The sequence below is a fragment of the Podarcis pityusensis genome, assembly GCF_964106645.2.
Source record: "Podarcis pityusensis genome assembly, chromosome: 3".
Classification (NCBI taxonomy): Eukaryota; Metazoa; Chordata; class Lepidosauria; order Squamata; family Lacertidae; genus Podarcis; species Podarcis pityusensis.
This window is the reverse complement of record NC_138026.1, coordinates 9,798,188-9,811,852: the sequence shown is the minus strand read 5'-3', so window position 1 is coordinate 9,811,852 and position 13,665 is coordinate 9,798,188. Positions and strand designations below refer to the sequence as shown.

At 42.9% G+C, this 13,665-nt stretch overlaps 1 protein-coding gene across 5 annotated transcripts in view; it reads left to right on the top strand.

The window, feature by feature from the left end:
- The window catches only part of FGF18 (fibroblast growth factor 18), a 163,307-nt gene extending 153,813 nt beyond the window's left edge, over positions 1-9,494 (top strand). For all 5 annotated transcript variants that reach the window (XM_080999367.1, XM_080999365.1, XM_080999361.1 and 2 more), the window contains one exon: positions 8,423-9,494. In XM_080999367.1, the coding sequence (XP_080855493.1) occupies positions 8,423-8,689 (267 nt within the window). In that variant the 3' untranslated portion in view covers positions 8,690-9,494. The remainder of the gene's footprint in view (positions 1-8,422) is intronic.
- The last annotated feature ends 4,171 nt before the right edge of the window (positions 9,495-13,665 follow it).

The following is a 13,665-nucleotide window of genomic DNA, read 5'->3' as shown; positions in this document are numbered from 1 at the left end:
TGGTAGCTTCGAGAACACTGTCCAACCATCTCGTCCTCTGTCGCCCCTTCTCCTTGTGCCCTCCATCTTTCCCAACATCAGGGTCTTTGCCAGGGAGTCTTTTCTTCTCATGAGGTGGCCAAAGTATTGGAGGCTCAGCTTCATGATTTGTCCTTCCAGTGAGCACTCAGGGCTTATTTCCTTAAGAATGGATACGTTTGATCTCCTTGCAGTTCAAGGGACTCTCAAGAGTCTCCTCCAGCACCATAATTCAAAAACATCAATTCTTTGGCGATCAGCCTTCTTTATGGTCCAGCTCTCACTTCCATACATCACTACTGGGAAAACCATAGCTTTTACTATACGGACCTTTGTTGGCAAGGTGATGTCTCTGCTTTTTAAGATCCTGTCTAGGTTTGTCATTGCTATCCCCATAGTCTACACTATTGCAATATCAGCATTTGACTACCTTACAGGGCTGTTCGAAAGATTACTGGAAATCATAGCATGGGCATAAGGCTTGGTCATTTGAGGTTTCATGCAACTGTTTAGGTCGGTTTATAAAAGTATACTGGTTAACTGATTGTTTTCTTAGAAAAACCTGGTCCTTTCCCCTGGAAATAGAGTGTATGATCCAAACTAGGTTTACATGAAAACAGTCTGCTAAAATTCTCCACATTGCTTGCAAGTAGCAAAGTTGCAGGGGAGGGTGGAAGATTTCACAGATTATTCCTGAGGGAGGGAAAGTGGAATTCCCTTCTCATACACCCCTCTTCTCGGAAATTTTGGGTCACTCATAATTGAATGAAGCTCTGTTATTCATGTTGGCAGAGGAGGAGAAAAATGAAAGGAGAAGGGATCAAGCCCACAGCTTCCTTCAACAAAATTAAAATGCAATATTAAAATATCAGTATACCTGAAGGAGCATCTCCACCCCCATTGTTCTGCCAGGAAACTGAGGTCCAGCTCCGAGGGCCTTCTGGTGGTTCCCTCCCTGCGAGAAGTGAGGTTACAGGGAGCCAGGCAGAGGGCCTTCTCGGTAGTGGCACCCGCCCTGTGGAACGCTCTCCCATCAGATGCGAAGGAAATAAACAACTATCTGAATTTTAGAAGACATCTGAAGGCAGTCCTGTTGAGGGAAGTTTTTAATGACTGATGTTTTAATATATTTTTAATATTTTGTTGGAAGCTGCCCAGAGTGGCTGGGGAAACCCAGCCAGATGGATGGGGTATAATAATAATAATAATAATAATAATAATAATAATTCTTATTATTACCTACATTCTAGTGGGGATACTAGGATGGCCATTTCACTGAACGTTCCCCAGGGGAGAACTAAAACTGTCCAATAGTTCAGGGGGAGTTTGATGAAGAAAACAACAACCAAAAACTTGTTTGAAGGTTATTTTCTGAGAAAGTTTGGCCCAGCTCTAACCCAAACCACCCATGCTTGTTTGCTTCTGCTGCAAGGATGAAGATTTTTTTCTGCATTGTTTACCCTGTTCCTTTCTGTATCTTTCAAAACAGCTACATTACACACAGATGCCAAATTTGATGTGAGTGTGGCTGAGGCCTTTTTCTTCCCATTTTAAAAAAAACACCTTCTAAGATGGCTGAATGTTTAGGTAAAGGTAAAGGGCCTTTAGGTCCAGTCGTGGCCGACTCTGGGGTTGCGGCGCTCATCTCACTTTATTGGCTGAGGAAGCCAGCGTACAGCTTCCGGGTCATGTGGCCAGCATGACTAAACCGCTTCTGGCAAACCAGAGCAGCGCATGGAAACGCCGTTTACCTTCCTGCTTGAGCGATACCTATTTATCTACCTGCACTTGGACGTGCTTTCGAACTGCTAGGTTGGCAGGAGCAGGGACTGAGCAACAGGAGCTCACCCTGTTAAGGGGATTCGAACTGCCAACCTTCTGATCGGCAAGTCCTAGGCTCTGTGGTTTAACCCACAGCGCCACCCGCGTCCCCACGGCTGAATGTTTACATTGTTTTTAATAATAAGTCAGTACAACATTGTCACTGCTGCATTTCCTCTGCTTTGACAGGCTGCTATTTCACGTACACTTATTTGGGAGGAAGGTGTACATAAGTATGCAATTCTTTTCTTTTTTCAAACAAAAACCCTCATGAAAATCCACCAGCATTTTAAGTGCGCATATCTCCTAATAAATACTTGTGTGTTTGCAGTTTTGCCCAACATGAACATTGTGCAATGAATTTTTTTCATGCAACACATTTTCGTATTTTAGTTTCACTAATATATGCATTTCCCTCATGTATTTGCACTTTTGTAAATGGTTTATCTGGCTAGACAGCTGCATCTCAAAATTTGGAGAAGCGCACATTTCGAAGGATTGTTACGTTTTGCTTTGCATGCTGTTTCGAGAAGCGTCAATTGGAGCAGGTTGATATTAAAAAGTGAACTGAGCTGAATTTACCACCCACCCTTTTTAAAAACCAGTATAAACAAGTGAACAGATTAGCAGGACTTGAATAAATTCAGCAGTATAAGAGGAAGTAGGAGATAACTAGTAAGAACAGTAGAACTTTGTAACTTGGAATACATGGAGGAGAGGGAAAAGAAAAGATAACAGAGAAGTCTTTAGGTGTTTTGTTTTGTTTTGTTTCCTTAGTTTGTTGTGGTTTTGTTTTTACATTTCTTATATTCTTTACCTATTCTTTTTGAATTGTATGTAAAAACGCAAATAAAAATTCCTTTTTTAAAAAAATGAATTTACCCCACCCACCAAAAAAACAGCAACCTCTCAACTTGGGAGTAAGTCCTCATGAAATCTGCCCGACTGCCTTCAGAGTAAATGTGGATACCCTTCGGATGGCCCCATAGTTTAAGAGAAATTCTGCCGAGCGTCCTCAACTCAAGGGATTTCTTGGAAGAGAGCATTTGTGCAGTCACAACAGACTGTCCTTTGATCCTCCAGATTAGAGAACCTAAAACGTGAAAGCAAAGCTCCAAGTAGGCCAAATTGGACTATAAAAGGTGAGGAGAGGAGCTGGCCGATTTGCGGAATGTCAATATAAGAGTAGCAAATGTTTCAGCAGGTTTGCCTAGTCTCGGTTCAAGATGTTCCTTGTTTACTACCGGAGAGATAATTAACCAAATGCTTCGGACAAACAATCCAGTAAGTGTTCCAGGGGACTTCTCAAAAGGCACTCGCTCTTTTTCAACTCCGTTTCCTTCCTGTCGGATATGAACCATCAACGTGCGTACTTTATCCCCATTATAGATATCCCTCATTACAATGTTGTAACATAAAGTCAATGTTATCTTGCCTTTTTTTTTAAAAAAAGTGGCAGCCGTACAGACTTATCACCTCATTGCCCGGTAGCAGTTGGAAAACTAACCCCTTTCCAAAAACAATAACAACAACCAAGACTTCATTCTCTGCCGGGATTGAGGTTGTTCTTCTGAAACAATGAATATATAAGATGTGTCAGAGAGATGCCCACCTCATACTGAACCTTTTCACTCCACTTATGAACCTGCCTACCTCCATCTGCCTCTGGTTCCCTCCTCTGAGCTCACCCACCAACCTGCTTGTTTGCCCCCTGCCCCCCGCCAGCTTGGCCAAATCATAGCTCAGGCAAACTTCAGAGGAACAAGAGGGGCAGCAGAGGGCAGCTCACCAGTAACCTTCCTGCTCTGATGCATCTTCTCTTCTCCTCGACCTCCTTTGCTAATGAGGCTAAAATGACATTATCATTGTGAGGTGTGCAGTAACGGCAGAGCAGGGTGGCTTCTGGGAAGCTGCCCCAGCCTGTCCTTGCTGCTCTTCTGTGACTTGCCTAAACCACCTGCTTCCTTGCTCACCTGCATGTCTAGGAAAACTGCCTGCTGCTCTGCCATCTTGCAGCAGTCCATCTGACCACCTGTTGGTGGCCGTGGGAACTGCAGCACGACCACGTCCTTACAATCTTATTATATACCAATTAAGGATTGCACGGGGCGATCCTATACATGTCTACTGAGAAGTTCGCCCCATTGAGTTCAACAGGATTGCTTCCCAGGCAACATTGCAGTCTTAAATGCATGGATATATGCACAACATTTCTTAATGGGTAGGAGAGTTGAGTTATAAACCAGAGACTGGTTCTAGGAGAAATCAAGAACACTTTTTCTACTGAACTTAATTCTAAAAGCGGAAGTGCTATGGGCATAATCCTTGAACAAGCCTGATTTGAGACATATTTCATTTCCAGGAAAGGTGCTAAGCATTTGTCCTAGACCGGTATTTGATTGAATTTGCATTTTGGTTATGTTTGTATGGAGATCTGACTCAATTCTATTCTGTTTTCTTTCTTTTTCTTTTTCTTTTTAAAAAACTCATTTAATCCAGGACTCAAAAGATAGCAATCATGTCAGCAATGGTAGTGTTTTCATAGTTTTGAAGTTTGCTGATTTGACAGTATTAGGAAAAGCTTGACTGAGCTAAGTTGTCAGACCAAAGGAGAGATGACAGATTGCTCCAGATCTCTAGAATCATAACACTATGGTTCCCCTGTAAATTTCCGGCAGAGAAGCAATCGATCCATTCCAGAGGCATGCTGAATATTTATTTTTTTCTTGGCTCCAATTTGGCAGAAACAAATCCTGAAATCCTTTTGTGCTATTCAGCACAAAGCAAGACAATTATTAAGTTTATCTGAAGCAAGTCCAACATTTGCTCCTCAAATACACAAGCTGACTTTGATCTCTTCACTTCAATTCATACATTTGGTGGCTAATGCCATTTTCCAGGTACAGACCCTAACCTTTCCTGATTCCAGTACTTCAACTTCTGATCATTGGGGTTGCAGAACTCTTTGCTCATTGTCTCCAAACCCAGATTTTTAGCGGAAAATACACAGTTTTGTTATTTTTTAAAAAGCAAGACACATCAGGAGACTTTTTATTTCAAGCTTAACTTCACATATGATTACAACCACTTAGGATTTGATGAAATTTAAGCAGGGGAGGAAACAGCCAGCCGTGGAAGCAGATCCTTACAGGCCTAACATGTTTGGCTGTCTTTCGAGCCATGGTTGGCAGCCCTGATGCAGTTACAATTTCATGCATGATGTGCTGGACTGATTTTCAAATAACAGTCAAAAGGAGCCTTCGTGTTTGACTATATTATACTTATTGTAACAGTCTTATATACAGGGTTGTGTATACTCTGTGCTAAACAAAGAGACAAGCCAGGTACATTATGTGGCCAGGCAATCAAACTTCTGCTTGAAGAACAGCTAGATTCTGCAACCTGCGTATGTTATGGACAGTTGCATGAATTTTCCATTGTTCACATTTTGTTCTTGTTGCTATTTTCTATTTCATTGGGCCTTTTGATTATAACTGGCATTTTTTTATATATAATTTTTTTATTAGTTTTTTTAACATATCATTTTCAACAGTAATTAAACATACTTTTACATCTTATTCAAATTTTTGACTTCTATCAATCCTGTCTGAAAATTTTCCAATCTAATCTCTCAGTATGCAGTTCTTATCTTCCCTATTACAGTGGTGCCTCCCTCGCAAGACGAAATTAATCCGTTCCGCGAGTCTCTTCGTCTTGCGGTTTTTTCGTCTTGCGAAGCACGGCTATTAGCGGCTTAGTGGCTATTAGCGGCTTAGCGGCTTAGCGGCTATTAACGGCTTAGCGGCTTAGCGGCTATTAACGGCTTAGCGGCTTTAAGAAAAAGGAAACAAACTCACAAGAACTCGCAAGACGTTTCGTCTTGTGAAGCAAGCCCATAGGGAAATTCGTCTTGTGGAACGACTCAAAAAACGCAAAACCCTTTCGTCTTGCGAGTTTTTCGTCTTGCAAGGCATTCGTCTTGCGGGGCACCACTGTACATTTCAAACTCATAACCAATATCTCTGTCTTTTTATACTTTGTAACACTTCGTATAATTCTCCTTACAAAACTTCTTGTAGTTCTACTAGCGTAATTTGTTGATTACAGTTGCTCTTCAAATAATTCATATACTTCTTCCAATCTTCTGTAAATCTCTGGTCTCGCAGGTTTCGAATCCTTCCTGTCATTTTGTCCAATTCTGCATAGTCCATTAATTTCGTCTGCCATTCTTCTTTCGTCGGAATTTCTTCTTGTTTCCATTTCTGGGCTAATAATACTCTTGCCGCAGTTGTTGCATATAAAAATAATTTAACATCTTGATAACTGGCATTTTTTAAAATGGTTCTACAGCTTTTGCTATCTCTTTTATTGCTTTTACATCTGATTTTGTGATTGTGTTTTTATTTAACAGAGTTCCACTGCTGAGTATGCAAAACTGTATCGCTAGCTGCTCTGTGCTCCCATATAGTGATGTGATAATTTTTTTTTGCATAAATATAGTTTTGCTAGTCATAAATGAGCCAGGCCAATGAAGCTCCCCCAAATACTGAGACCCCCCCCAAAACACACATGGCTCCTTCTTTGACCTCTAATATTTCAGTTGGCATTTCACCCTAACACTTTTAAGCATTCTTTCATAGCTGTAAAGGCCACAAACTTACTTTTTAACAGGAAAAAATTAGGAAGAGGCTTAATTTATTCTGCACTCCCACAGAAATCGTGTCCTCCTCACAGAGAGCACGTGTTGCAGTGAGATCATCAGGATCTCACCGCTTGGGTGGGTGGGAGCGATTGGATAGCCACAACAACCCAATTGGTGGCCCCTCGGTTGCTGGGGTAATTCTGGCCATTGGGATTCTTCATGCATGTACCGTTGCACATTGCGCTGAGCTTCCTCTTTTCACCTCATGCATTGGATCACCCACCCACCCTCCCTATATTTAGGGTCCATTTTGACCTTGCTATGCCATCGTGGGTCGTCTGTTTATGGGATGGGCCCAGTAGGAATTTTCCCATTTAGCAGATTGGCTGGTGCCACTTGGGTTTTGCCTGCCGCGTAGTAAATCGTCACAACTTTGTAAGGTTAGGCGGTTAGGCATTGGTTCAATGTGGAGGGGAGGGGAGGTTGTCACACCTGCCCCTCCAATGAACGAAAGGATATTCCGTTAAAGGAATCCAGGGGCTTGTCTTGCTTTTATCCGATCCCCTTCCAGGGGTTAGGGCCACGCCAGAGCCCCTAGGAGCATTGGGGGGTGGGTGAGTTTGAGACTGTGCATGGTCCAATGCTCCCCCACAATGTTTACCTGTACTGACCTGTGCCGGTTTCCAGTTGTCAGTGCTGCCCTGCTGAGGTCAGGTGCAGCTAGTCGGGAACCAATGCCTAAACAAACCACTCACTATCTGTACAGTGGTACTTCAGGTTACATACGCTTCAGGTTACAGACTCCGCTAACCCAAAAATAGCACCTCGGATTAAGAACTTTGCTTCAGGATGAGAACAGAAATCGTGCTCCAGCGGCGCAGTGGCAGCGGGAGGCCCCATTAGTTAAAGTGGTGCTTCAGGTTAAGAACAGTTTCAGGTTAAGAATGGACCTCCGGAACGAATTAAGTACTTAACCCAAGGTACCACTGTAATCCATAATGGTGTGGCCAAAATTATGCCAATAACCTTAAACTAAATTCTGTGTCAATTGGGTTTATTTATTGGGGGAGGTCTTGGGATCTTAACATGCAATTATGGCATACAAGCAGCCCTTCTTATTAGATAAGAATAAGAACAAGTGGCTCAGGACGGCAATACCTCGGTGACCTCCTCTCTCCATATGAACCTACTCAGACCCTGAGATCATCTTCTGAGGCCCTTCTTTGTCTGCCTCCTCTATGAGCGGTCCGGAGGGTGGCAACACGAGAATAGGGTCTTTTCTGCAGTGGCTCCCCATTTGCGGAATGCTCTCCCCAGGGAAATTCACCTGGCGCCTGCATTATATACCTTTAGGCACCAGGCAAAACTGTTCTTCTTCAACTAGGCCTTTGGCTAAGTGACATTCAATGTGTTGAGGAGGTGGGGAATTATTGGGTTGCTCTTGTTTTTGTTTTTATAATGTATTTTGCATTTTTATACTTTGATTTCATGCCGTGAACTGCCTGGAGACCTGTGGGTATAGGGCGGTATACAAATTTTAATAAAGAAGGGATAATAACGTAATAAACAAAACCAAATCATCCTAATCTTCCTCTCCTTCTGTAGAACCAGCTATAGGAATGGGCACTGACATTGATGTTCCCAGAATGAAGTGTACTTTGGTTAATTGGCTGTGTGAACAAATGAATGAATTTTATTATTACGGTCACAGACCAGTTCCGGCTCACTTACAGTATCAGGAAAATCATAAAACACAACAGGAATACATTGAATTGCAATTGGGTATAACAGAGACAATTCTGATATAGCAGCAGTTAAAAATGTATATTAAATCTTGATCACTAAAATATAACCTAAAATTGTCATTTAAAACCTTAATCATTTTGGCTGTGTGAACCATTTGCCATTTTCGTTGACTTTCTCTTCCGATTTCATTTTCAGCCGGACGGCACCAGCAAAGAGTGTGTCTTCATCGAGAAGGTCCTAGAGAACAACTATACGGCGCTGATGTCGGCAAAGTACACAGGCTGGTACGTCGGCTTCACCAAAAAGGGGAGGCCCCGGAAAGGGCCCAAGACACGGGAGAACCAGCAAGACGTTCATTTTATGAAAAGATACCCAAAGGGTCAAGTGGAATTACAGAAACCTTTCAAGTATACGACAGTGACCAAGAGGACTAGGCGAATACGACCCACCAACCCCAGTTAAAAGACAGACAAAGACAGTGTCATGCAAATGAACTACAAAAGATAGACTGTTCCAGAGAAATATTTTTACACTAAAAATAAGGGAGAAGCTCTATTTTTGTACATTGTGTTGATTTTTTTTTTTTTTTTAAAAAAGACTGGATTGAAAAAGAAAAGAAAAACCCACTGGGGAAGCTGTAAAAGATTTATTGTGACTTGAAGACAAACAAAAATGAATGGCTCTATTTAAATTGACTTCCCCCCTTCCCCTCCCCCTTCTGTGGATTGACATATAGGTGCTTAATTCTCTTTTTGGAATGGGTGACTTTTCCAAGCCAATCCCTAGAGGGGAACGAGTTCACCTTAAAATAAGAGTAGAAACCAAAACCACAAACCAAAGAAAACCAACGCTCATCTTTCCCAAAGTCCCCGAAACTCCTTGGATAATTCTCTGGTGTTGCGGTGATCTGTTTTTATTTTCTGCTGCGATCTCGACCGAGACAAGATGGTCTGCAAATCAGCCATTGAGCTTCCATAGAGGGCTCGTACCTCAGTCCTTTGTAACCCTTTCTGACGACATAAGGTGTCACGGCTCTGTGATCCTGCAATTGTTTCGCTCACTTCTGGAGAATGCTGCTATCGACCTTCAAGTGACTAAGTAAAATAACCTAATACACCAATGATAAGGGAATATTTTAAAACCAGCTCTATTATATATATAAATATATATTATATATATAAGCTATTTATTTCACCTCTCTGTATATTGCAGTTCCATGAACCAAGTATTACTGCCTCAACAATTAAAAAAAGAATTATTTAAAACACATACATGTATTACTGCTGTCCACACATTTCCCCCTCTCCCTCCCGCAACCTCAGCTTTTCACTGAACGACACTTGCTACCTGGGGTTGAGTTCACGGGGATTAGGTTATCCAGACTAGAGTTCAGAATTTATTATCAGACATGCCAGGAGCTCAATTGCTCTTTTCCTGGATTGTAGAATGGGTTTTTTTATTTGTCATTTTCAAATTCTGTAATTTTGACTTCCTGCAAAATGTCCTGCCTTGTCGAAGTATGGGCGGAGTTTAAAAATGCGGCATGTGAAGGATTCTTGTTTTGTGTATTTGCTCTTGCAGACACCTTGTTTTGCCTGTGCCAAGCTGCCCTGGGCGCAACATGGTATCAAATGCTTAGCAGGGTTGAGGGGTTCACACATATGGCATTCCTTCAGTTGCCCTAGGTGGGTTCTTGGGCAGCCAGAGGTGGCTTGATTCCTCTGACTGAGCTGGAGCCGACTAGTGTTGCGAAGAACTGTCATTAAGAACAGGAGACGCTGTTGGAGGGTTGTGTTAAATCGACTCCGCCGACTAAATGTGTGCTAGGATGCTCAGCGTGTCAGTCGTTGCCACCTTCTGCAAATGGCTACCAGTTTTCCCACCCCATTCTGGGAAGACATTTAAGGGATATAAGCGCCATTGGGGGTGGGTGGGGCAAATCACTTCACTCTGAGTGTAAATGTATTTAGGATTGATGCGAAAGTCCAGCGTAAGCTGTATAGTCCATATGTAAGCTATAATGGGGAGTGCACTAGAACCAGCCGTGTCCCAAAGACGGGGGCAAAGGGACAGCCAGAATAGGTGACAAAGGGGTCGGGGAAGCTATTGTGCTTGCCTTTGGAAGTTTATGTACTTTGTTTAAAATGCACTCTTAGTCAAAAGCCTTTTAAAATAAACTTTATTTTCCTTAAATAAGAATAAAAAAAGATATTTGTGATTGTTCAGAATACATATATGGTGTTAGCAAATTCTCCTAGCAAAGTGAGAGAAGTTGTTGTGTCAGGGAAACTCTTCACTCGTGTAAAGGTAAAAAGTAAAGGACCCCTGGATGGTTAAGTCCAATCAAAGGTGACTATGGGGTTGTGGCGCTCATCTCGCTTTCAGGCCGAGGGAGCCGGCGTTTGTCCACAGACAGCTTTCCGTGTCATGTGGCCAGCATGACTAAACTGCTTCTGGCGCAACAGAACACCGTGATGGAAACCAGAGCACATGGAAACGCCATTTATCTTCCCGCCACAGCAGTACCTATTTATCTACTTGCATTGGTATGATTCTGAACCGCTAGGTTGGCAGAAGCTGGAGTAGAGCAACGGGAGCTCACCCCATCACGGGGATTTGAACTGTCAACCTTCTGATTGGTGAGCCCAAGAGGCTCAGTGTGTTAGACCACAGTGACTTCCTTCCTGTCTCATATTTCCACCTCTTTTCAAAGGTCTTCAGGAGATTTCCCACCCCAAATTATGGTTTCCCTCTCTTCACCCCGATGCGACAGCGGCAATCTATATGTACAAAAAGGTTTCTGTGCATGATTTGGCTATAATGCAAGCCCCATAACCACCAATGTAAGAGCTGTGGGTTTGGTGGGAAGTCCACATCCAGAAGGTGGTCCATGCATGGTGGTACTGCTGCAATAGTGGAAGAGGTAGAGTTGCTTGGCCACCTACGCGGCAGCAGAATAATTACGTTGGAAACTTCAGAAAGACTGATCAGGGGTCGAAGGAGAAGGGGGTGAGGAAGAAAGGGAAACCGAGACTCATACGTTGCCTTTGTGATGATACTGTTGCAGTGACATGGGCCAAAGCTCGGTCGCAGAGCTCATACTTTGAAGGCAAAGTCAATGTTGAGGTTGACTAGGCATTTCTGATTGAATGACTCTTAAGCAGCATGGCTGGAAAAGACCTCTGCCCAAGACCATGGAGTGTTGCTGTCAGTTTGGACTACACAACACTGCGGAAAACAGATCAATGGTCTATCTTGATAGGTAGCTGCTACTTCACCTTTCTCTTGGGTTGGGCTAGGTGGGTAATAGCCATCACCCCCCCCTCCCTGTCTCATGTGGTTCTTCTATTTACTTATTAGGTCCATCCAAATCCTAACAACCACAGCTAGGGTATATGCCGGAGGTAGGCAGGGGTGTAGGAAAGGGGGGAGCGGGGGCGGGTCGCTCCAGGTGCCATCATGGAGGGGGGGGTGACAAATGATCAAGGAACAATTTCTGCCCTACTAGGGTGGTTCATATTTTTTTTAAAAAAATGCCTGCTCCAAAGGTCTTATCTTACTACGCTAGGGATTATATAGCTACATATGAAATTTCATGTCATGCATATCAGTTAATAACTTGACCCTCCTCCACGAAAATAGCTGTTTATTTGGCCGTTTTCCTACGTCCATGAAGGCTGAAATTTCAACAAAGCACGTGCCTTTGCTAGACTCTTTTCGGGCATATGCTAAAAGCATTCTTCTTTAGGCAAGCATACCTAGATGCTTAGGAAGTTGAAGTAATTTTAATATTGATATTTTAGCTTTTGTATGTTTTAAAGTAGGATCGTTAATTTTTCTTGATTTTACTGCTGTGGTGTGTTTTTTGTTTTTTGTTTGTTTTGGTAAAGCACTTTGCAGGTTTTTTAAAAAAATAAATTTTATTAAATAAATAAACAATAAATATAAATAAAATAACACAAGCCAAAACACAATCCAACCTGTAGATGATTTAAGTACCTGTCCATAGTCGCCTACTTGTTATCAGAGGCTCAGAATCCACATTCCTTTGTAAGAAAATATGAAATAATGTAAAACCATTTTTGCAGGCCAAAAAAATAAAAAAATAAAAATCAATGGGTGGGGGGTGTGACAAGAAATTTTCTGCACCGGGTACCACCTGACCTTCCTACGCCTCTGGAGGGAGGTAGATGTTAATACAGAAAAATGGACCATTTGCCACTGCAATAATCTGAAGGGGTGGGGGAGATATTAATCAAAAAGACCAGACTCCCCAGTGCTGATTTCCCCAACTAGATCCAGTAAAATAAAGGTGGTATTAGCAGAGTGGCTTGGAACTATGCTGAAGCAGTTATTGTGCTGAAAACAAATATGAATCGATTGATGCTGACAGGACAGAGGAGAACGTGAGGTGTGTAGGTACCCCTCTGTCCTTAGGTTCTGTGAGTGCAGCAGAACGGGCAGAGCTTTCTTCTCTGTTCCGATTCCTCGGCTTGGGTGAATTTAAAGTATTTTGAGAAGAAAACATTTGGTTGCATCTAAATGGACAGACATTTCGACTATGCGAGACAGCCAAAAAAAATTCCTGCAGTTACTCCATCCTGATCCACCCCAGGATTTTCCTCTGCGTCCTGTGACCTCCAAGGGAGGGGTTTTTTTTTGGGGGGGGGAGGAAGACACAAGATGCTGCACTGGGGTGGGAAAAGCAAGACCATCCAGTTATTCCAGAACAACTCTGCTTGTACAACGTTGGATGCAACCCATTCTAAAGAAACGAAATAACAGAAGTGGGTGAGAATGTTTGATGGGCTGTCACATGAAAGACGACGCGAATCTGTTCTCTGATGCTCCAGAGAGGTTCAAATTGCAAGGAAGGGGATTTCAGCTGAACATGAGAAAGAATTTCCAGATGATACAGGCTACTTGACGGTGGAGCAGACTGCCTGGGAAGGCGGCAAACACTCCTTGGTTAGAGGTTTTAAAAGAGAAGTTGCCCACCTACGATGCCCACCTAGCTGGGCTGCTGAGACCAGTAGGTGTCCTGGATTAGCAGAGGGCTGACCGTTGAGGTCATTTCCAACCATATGATACCCTTATCATCTCATCCTGCAGCTGGACACCTATTGTCAGGATGCCGTCAGCAGTTCCTGGCCGGTTGCCCAGGAAAGTATAAAGACAAGGAAAAGTTTCTTATTGTCTTTTTTTATTTCAGAATTTACAGAAAGAGGCTATAGAACCCAGCCTCTTGGATATTGGCGTTGTTCTGAGTGAACCTCCATCCCCGTTATCTCCCACATCATCACCTACGGGACCGCCTCTCCTGGTATGCCCCACAGAGGACCTTAAGGCCCATAAATAGCAACACCCTAGAGGTCCCGGGCCCTAAGGAAGTCAGATTAGCCTCAACCAGAGCCAGGGCCTTTTCAACACATTTCAAC